At 33.3% G+C, this 7,975-nt stretch overlaps 1 protein-coding gene across 1 annotated transcript in view; it reads left to right on the top strand.

Annotated features, from left to right (window-relative positions):
• Window positions 1-3,533: 3,533 nt before the first annotated feature.
• LOAG_17064 (hypothetical protein) overlaps window positions 3,534-7,975 on the top strand; it is a gene marked incomplete at both ends in the record, with an annotated part of 5,842 nt that continues 1,400 nt past the window's right edge. Inside the window, 11 exons of the mRNA XM_020449725.1 lie at window positions 3,534-3,569; window positions 3,601-3,759; window positions 4,065-4,217; window positions 4,590-4,696; window positions 5,118-5,329; window positions 5,409-5,525; window positions 5,819-5,988; window positions 6,295-6,442; window positions 6,706-6,830; window positions 7,065-7,199; window positions 7,560-7,712. Coding sequence (XP_020306685.1) covers window positions 3,534-3,569; window positions 3,601-3,759; window positions 4,065-4,217; window positions 4,590-4,696; window positions 5,118-5,329; window positions 5,409-5,525; window positions 5,819-5,988; window positions 6,295-6,442; window positions 6,706-6,830; window positions 7,065-7,199; window positions 7,560-7,712 — 1,515 coding nt within the window. The remainder of the gene's footprint in view (window positions 3,570-3,600; window positions 3,760-4,064; window positions 4,218-4,589; window positions 4,697-5,117; window positions 5,330-5,408; window positions 5,526-5,818; window positions 5,989-6,294; window positions 6,443-6,705; window positions 6,831-7,064; window positions 7,200-7,559; window positions 7,713-7,975) is intronic.

The following is a 7,975-nucleotide window of genomic DNA, read 5'->3' as shown; positions in this document are numbered from 1 at the left end:
AGAGGAAAAAAGAAAGGGGAAAGACTTTCGGATCAAACCCATTCATCCTGAAGGGGATGGGAGAGTTTGTTGAGATCAGGTTTGATTGCTGTTCCTGTTTGTCACCATTTATGTGTGTATTCACGGTGTTTGCGAGGTGGACAATTGAGTGTGGAAAACAATTGTCATGTTGTGCGCAATACACAAAATAATCAAATGGGAAAATTAGGATTAGACACACATAGGAATGGAGAAGGCGATAGGTAGCGGACACTATTAATCAGCTTCCCTTCCTTATATTTCACATCCGATCTTATTATCCATTTCCTTATCAAAATCGAGAAAATCCTGCGTTCTGGAAGGGAAAGGATGGAAATTTCTTGTGATCAGAAATTGTTATCAGTGATAATACTGCTGGTAATGATTATTGCTATGCCTTTCCTGTTATAGTGATTGAGTGATATCAATATCACCTTTTAACTTAAGTGTGCTATGTTGCAGTTAGCGTGACGCTGAAACAAACATAAACAGAGATCGGAAAAAAAATTGCCTCTGTATCTGAATTTCAACCTGAATTAAGTGCAATACATTTATCTCTTAAGATTACATATGCATTTATAAATTTAGCCAAATTTAAACTCAAAGAAGTTACAGCAATCAACTAGATTAATTATTGGTCAGTTACTTATTATGAATGAACCGTTATCTGGATTAGATCTACAAATCAGGAAAATTTTATTCCAGCGAGCTACTCATAAACTTAGCAAACGCGATATTTCATACTAAAGATAGTTCTCAAATAAAGCATTTTATCAGAGATAGTGTTTTCAATTTGAATCACGCAGCACTTAATCAACGGAATGAAAAATGCGAGTTATGTTAGCTTTGAGCTGCTTCTACAGCTGGGAAGGAAATGTTGAAGATTGAAAATGTTACAAGAGAAAGATTGTCGAATTCCTCTACATTCTTCTTTTTCATTCCAAGCAACAGCAACAGAATTACTTCATTTTATTCTGTTAATATCGTTTATCGTCATATTTTATGTGAGTATATTTGCGATTTCCATCATTAAATTGTTCTTGAATAATGCCCATCCTTTTTACTTTCTAACTATGGTTAATTCTAATATTAGAATTTAATTGGCCAGTGGTGATGATCAAATATCTAATTCGTAGATTAACGGATTATTGGGAAAGAGTGGTGATACAATATTTTCAAAGTTAATTCTCGGTTCAATTCTATAGGTTAATACCACAGGATCGCTTCTGAATAGACTATCGAGTCCGTAATCGGTATTACATATATAGTTGCACTGATTTTGGTGCTACGAGGATTGAATAAGGATCTCAAAATTACGCAGACACTAGTGTCGATATTCCAATAATTTTAGATTCTTATTCACCATTCAGTCTTGTATTGATCAATCAGCATTGTCTTAATGAAGATTTTTTTTTCTACTAAAGAATTTCAAAGCTATAAGGCTAAATTGCAAAAACTAATGATTACATTAAAAACAGATGAGTAAAACAAGAATGCAAGAAAAGCATTCGAAAAATTGACTAGTGATTATTAACTCTTTAAAGAGATTAAAACATTCTGTAGGGGACTCTGAGGAAAGAATTTGGAAAATTAGAAAGTATCAGGTTTGTGTTGTTTCCTCATTAATTTTATCTTCTTAATTGTAAACTCACATCAGCTTTTCTTCACTGTCAGTTTGCTGACCCTGCTAGAAAAACTCTTGCATGACATAAGTGTTTTGAAAGTTGAAAGATTCGTTTGATTTATTCCTTGCTGGTCAGTTCGAGAATGCTGATGAATAATTCGAGGCATCTCGTTTTTTCTTTGATAATTCTTCTCTTGATCTTTTGGTAATTGTTGATCTAGAAGATGAGATCCATATCTTTAATTTCATCAAGTAGCTTCGTCAGTTTTTCTTTAGCTAGTTGAGCAATTCTAATAATGGTAGCTGCCATCGTCCTATTGCGGCTCGTGGCATCAAAATTTTTGTTGTAAAAACTGCGTTATGTAGGAGTTTGTAGGTTTGACAACTATGAATAGTTATGTGAAGGGCTTGTGGACTTCGAAATATTCATTTTCTTAATGTAAGCAGAAGTAGTGAAAAAATGTCGGCGAATAACAAATCGGTATCGATATTTGTCTGGGTTTGAAGTCCTTGTAAATATGGTTAGAGGGATTTTGTTGTGCGCTACTGGTTGAGGAGTAGTCGGCATCCAAACTCAAAACTCTTACACTCCGTGTCTCGTATATATGGAAGTTCGTTTGCAGCAATCCAAGAGATTAAAACAGATTGACCAGGAGTTCTTTATAATATTTCGACGTTTTCACATAATAGGATTATGCTAAAGATTCTTTGTAATATGCAACGGATTGACCATAAATTCCTTGCAGTGTGCTAGCGTTCTCACATAATTAGATAAGGTTATACCAGAGATTCTTTATTAGCCAAATATTGCTTACAATATATCGACATTAATTTTATATTACAATAATTTCGGTTTTACTGACAATAAGTGTAGTGATATTTTCGTTTAAAACGTTTTTTTTTTTTTTTTTTGTCACTACGTAACGGAAATGCAACGATGGAGTGACTCTGAAATTATTCTCATTATCTTTCATTGGAAATCAAGATCAAAAGGGTGCAGTGATCAAAAGGTTTTCAGAAACTATTCATTTAATCTAATTTCATTGTGTTCTTTATGCAAATTTTTATTTTATGTCATTTGATTAAATTTTTCCAAGATGGTAGAGTGATAAGTGGAAATTGAGCTGGAAATGAAACTGGATTAGAAGAATTTGAAATCAGACAAACCTATTTATGATCATACCCTATTGTGTTGACAAAACATCTAGCACCTGTTACTAAAAATATTAAATTGCTATTAGCCTACTCGTTACTTAATTTTTGGTGAACAAAATAAAAGTATCATAATGTAATTTTTAGTGACCAAAAGGTTTTTATAAACTGTTCATTTAGTCGAATTTCACTGTGTTTTTTACGCTAATTTTGATGTTATGTCCGGTAAATGTGCTTTATATAACACATTCCAGATTTGTAAATTTAGTGAAAGATACAACAAATGTGGAATATGTCAAACTGATCGTATCCTGCCTAGACTACAGTGCTGAGGATTCTTTCAGTCGCTTTATTCTTCAAACAGCTCTCACCAGTGCTAGTGTGGTATTCTTTTTTTTAAATCAAGTTAATTTTTCTTAAAAATCAGGTTAATGTCTCTTTTTGAAATCTGGGTAAAAAGAGCAGATGCTGAATAATAATGGATGATACTGATTCGTTTGCTTATGCCTATTTAAAATTCACGGATCGATTTTATTCTGAGAAAATCTGTTGTACTTGTCGATAAGGCAAGAAAATGTAGCGGATGTGATATCGTCAAAAATTCACGATTATATGTATGTATGATGGAGTTCCTTTGCTGCTATACATTAACTGTCCTGGTATTGGTCCACGATCCATTCCATTTGCTGCTTATATTTTTACAGTTTTGGCTGTTGCAGAAATACTAGATGATGTTGGAATGGATAAGAACTTTTATTTTCCGGAAGTATTGAGTGTTTGTTGTATTGAAAGACACTCACTTTTAGGCTGGTAGGAAATGGACAACTCAATTTTTGAGCATTTTGGTGTCTCATAATACCAGTGATTTCTCTGTTTGGGTGATAAAGTTGTTATTGGGACAACTCGCAGATTCCTCAGCAAAGGTTGTCCGACACGCGTTGCGTCTGTTACATCGTTGGATACCGGTATGTCGGCTGATTTGATTTCTTGGTATTTTGCGTAATTTATATTCTTTAAAAAATTTGACGACGATTATTTGACAATCTTCTTTCAGCTCTTAAACCTTTTCATTACCGAAAAATGGATTGGAAAATGACTGAGCTACTAATTCTTGAAAATAAGATTAAAAAATGACTTAAACGAAGTAAATGAACAACTAGGAACTAATCTACATAATGTTTCTTTTATCTACACACGATCAAAATGTTGGTGCACAAGTGATTATTACTGATATCAGCTTAAACTTGACGATTGCAATGTTTATTTGCAGCACTATCCAGAGAGTGTTTATCTAATCAAAGGCATACGTTTCGATGCATTTGGTGATGCAGGAACTCTGCTAAAAACATACCTTTTCTCTAGTGAGAGTTACGTAAAGAACAATTATCGTGATACCCTCGCAACTCTGGATTATTGGAAAAGGGTTCGAGCTGAATCAATTTTCATAACTTAGGAATTTAAAGATTCTGCGGAAAGCTCTGTGAGAAACGTATAGATATGAAAGACATCATTGAGTAAATCTGCATAAAGAACTCGATTGCGTATGAAAACGTCAGGTGTATGGGAATTTAAGTTTATTTCTGCAATTTCGCGTAGCGTAGTTTTCGCTTTTTTCATTTGGTTAGTTGGCGTGATTTAATAAGAAATTAACTTCCTTCATTAGTTTTGGTTGATAGTCAAATTATTATTTAATTAGTTTTATTCGTTATAAATTATAATAACCCTTGCAAATTTGCTCTTTAATTTGCAATAAACTTTGAAATCAGTATTAATTCCTGTGGTTTGTTATCTATAGAAATTCAATATACGTTACGTCGAGATTATTGATGAAGATGTCAGGGTTGCTTTGTTGGATTCGAAGCGTTCAATCGATGGACGTTATGCAAGGTCTTCAAATGAGCGGTTTGTTCATTGATAGTACAATAAAACTGTTCATAACTTTGCATTACTGTTGTTACTCGGCCAAATTCCAGTAACAAAAGATATGCATGACTAATTTTCTGGGAACTCAAAACCCTCAATACTATCTTTAACACCAACTGTAATGTGGTAGCTAATATTGCGAAGACCGTTTGTTTATTGTTCATTAACCTGACCAAAACTCATGAGGTCCTGTGCGATTTACAGCACATTTCTTATGGATTCTTATGGAAATGAGAAATGAAAATGCGCAGGGCTTTTGTTTTGTGATTCTTTTTTTTAGAACAAGTCCATCATAATGCACGAGATTCCATCCATTGTTGTCTTACAGATTTTATAAATGGCAATCACAAATTAAAAACGAAATTTAATATTTTACACCCAATGACTCTTTTAAGTTTAGGACTGGCAAACTGGGTGTACCAATGCCAGTACACCTTTATGGACAGCTAGCACAACATGACACTGGTCGTGGACTACTTCTGAGATCAAAGGAAGTTGAGCGATTGCTTGATGTTTTACGTGGCTCACCTTTACCAGCAGATACTTATCAGACATCCAAATTAAAAGGTGCGCTGTACGCTCTGGGGCATATTGTTGTCACTCTGAATCCGAGTAAGTTCTGCAAAAAACTTTTTACTTATATGTTTAAATGACTTTATGTTTTCCACATTCGGTGCAAAAATCTTTTCAGGTTTTTTGCCCGTGGAAACAGTACCAATTATATGTCGTTTTGCTGAGTGTTGTCCAATCCTTAGTATTCGAGGCACAGCTTTCTGGGTCCTTAATCTTATTGGCAACACAGAACGTGGTTAGTAAATCCAAACGTTGATTTTATGACTATAACCTATATTTTACTCCTATGTGTAATTTTAGGGATGTAAAAGTTAGTCGATTCAAGTTTGACGGAGTAATTTTATGGTTTATTTCATAACTATATAAGGAGTGTTTGCAAACTAGTATGTGCTGTATCAGCCTTGGATCAAATTATGGACAGATAAAGATAATGAGCTTACAGCATAATCTATAGCATAAAAGCATAATGAGCTTACAAGATATTGAGGTGTGAAGTCAGTTACCTAAAATATTATTTTTCTTCTCCAGGTTCTACTTTGCTCCTATCACTAGGATGGGAAAGCAGCAACTTTATTGTCACTAAGAGAAAATCGAATATGTTGCTTTTTAAGGCAGCTAATATAGATATAAATAAAATCTGGATTCAATGCATCGATGGAAAGCTTCTTTCGCAACATGAAATAAGCTTAAAAGATAAGGTATAGAAATTACTTCTGGAAAAGAGTCATTTCATATTTCAGATGTTAAATACAAAATTTCACTTCGCAAATATCGTATAGTTATCGGCTTTATTTTGTCGGGTTTTGTTATTTCTTTTAAGTACTTCCAAATTTTATTGTTGTTTAATAATATGGTTCTACTTGAGGATATTCTAAATTGCCATAAGATTCACATTTTATCTTTTCTCATGTTGCATTTAGTTTCTACAGCGTTGAAAGTTGCAGACTTTTATATGCTATATACAAAAAAAAAAATTTCCTTAGAAAACTCTTATCATCCTTAAGAGTCCAACATTTATCACGGATAAGAATGGGATTGTTTCGTTTATTGATAGTAATGACCTTGCGGATGGCGTGGGCTATAAATCCAAATGTACCTGTGCAGTAGATGCAATAACAATAAGTGGCCAAGACTCTACAGTGGATAAGCTCGGTAAGAAATTTGATGCTGATTGAAAGTGGGAAAGTTCATATTGTTTGGCAATACAACATCTTGGAAACAAGGCTATGACCCATCATTTCCCATCTTATTTTCATTACGTTTTTACATCAAACATTAGGTTCAATGCTTGATACCTAATATAGCATTTAATAATTGAAAACCCCTCCTACTAAAAAAAAAAAAAAAAAACTCCTGAAAACCCTCTCCTCTGTTGATATCGTTGCAAATATATTTGTTATCAATAAGTAATTTAGATTACGGAGCATTTTGGTACGGGAAATTGAATTATCCATTTGGAATTCGTCATTTTCCTTGGTGTACGACTTTTGAACCTGAAAATCATTTGTTTGACCATGACACTATTAGTACAATGGGAACGGTGGGTATAGGCTTTAATCGTTTTTATTTTTGTTTGTAGTTACCGTTCAGGTTTCACGATTTTAATTCTAATTAATTGCTTCTTATTTGAATAGCTATTACCGACACTTCTACATGTTCTCGTCCATACGATGCATGATATTATGAGAAATTATTATTTTGGCAATGAAGTCCTGGTGCATTTTGCAGGATAATTACAATATAACTAGAATTTTAAATATTTTTTATTTTATAGACAGAGGAAGAAATCATAGATTGCTTAATGATTCGCAGTAAATTTCGTCTGCCTCCATTTTCTCTTGATAGAGCGTTCACATTTAGCAGTTCTTTTGAGTCTCCAATAAATTGTACTGCTATGTCAAATGATAAGGTAATTTGTTTATTTGTTTTTAACTGCTTTGTTTCAAAGTGTCAACAGTTGTTTCTAAAAACTTGTTTAACTGTTTCCAATAAGCAGAAATTATAGATTATAGAGGTGCCAATAAAAATAAGCAGAAATTATAGATTTTCAAACCTATCTTTTTTCTGTCATGAAACGATTATGAACGATGGAAAAATGCTTCTATTAGTTTTACTTTCTACAAGATGGCCACGACTATCAGATTTCTTCAAAATAGGTTGTAGTGGAGAGGAACATACTAATTTTCATCTCAATCATTACAAAAGCAATTGTTTATTGGAAATGTTTCAATACATACCACAGTAAAAGTTTTTATGACCATAAGTTCAGTTTTTATTTTGCTGTGGCTTTCGTTATCTTATGGAAAGTGAACATACAAAACCTTCGAGGAAATCGGATTCAGAAACGACAGGATCTCCGCCAATCAGCTTGTTCGGTCAGTCCATATCACTCCCACGTAGTCCTGATCTTTTTTTAAGGTCAGTCGTCGTTTCATGCTTTTTATTCCTTTCCCTTTCTGGTCTTTTTGCGAAGTAATCAAAAACTACTTTGAATTTTAACTCTCAGTTTTAACTCTCAGTTTTAACTCTCAGTATTACTGAGATGTTGACCGAAGGATAACTTAGTAGTTTCTAATTCTGTATTAAGTTCATTCAGTCGAGTTAAAAAAGCTATTAGTAATATGCAATATTAGAGGACATAGACCATATACAGTCCATAGACCATATACAGACCATATACAGTTC

This window comes from Loa loa (genome assembly GCF_000183805.2).
Source record: "Loa loa unplaced genomic scaffold supercont3.38, whole genome shotgun sequence".
Lineage (NCBI taxonomy): Eukaryota > Metazoa > Nematoda > Chromadorea > Rhabditida > Onchocercidae > Loa > Loa loa.
Note: the sequence above shows the minus strand (reverse complement) of the source record. Positions and strands in the feature narration are given on the sequence as shown.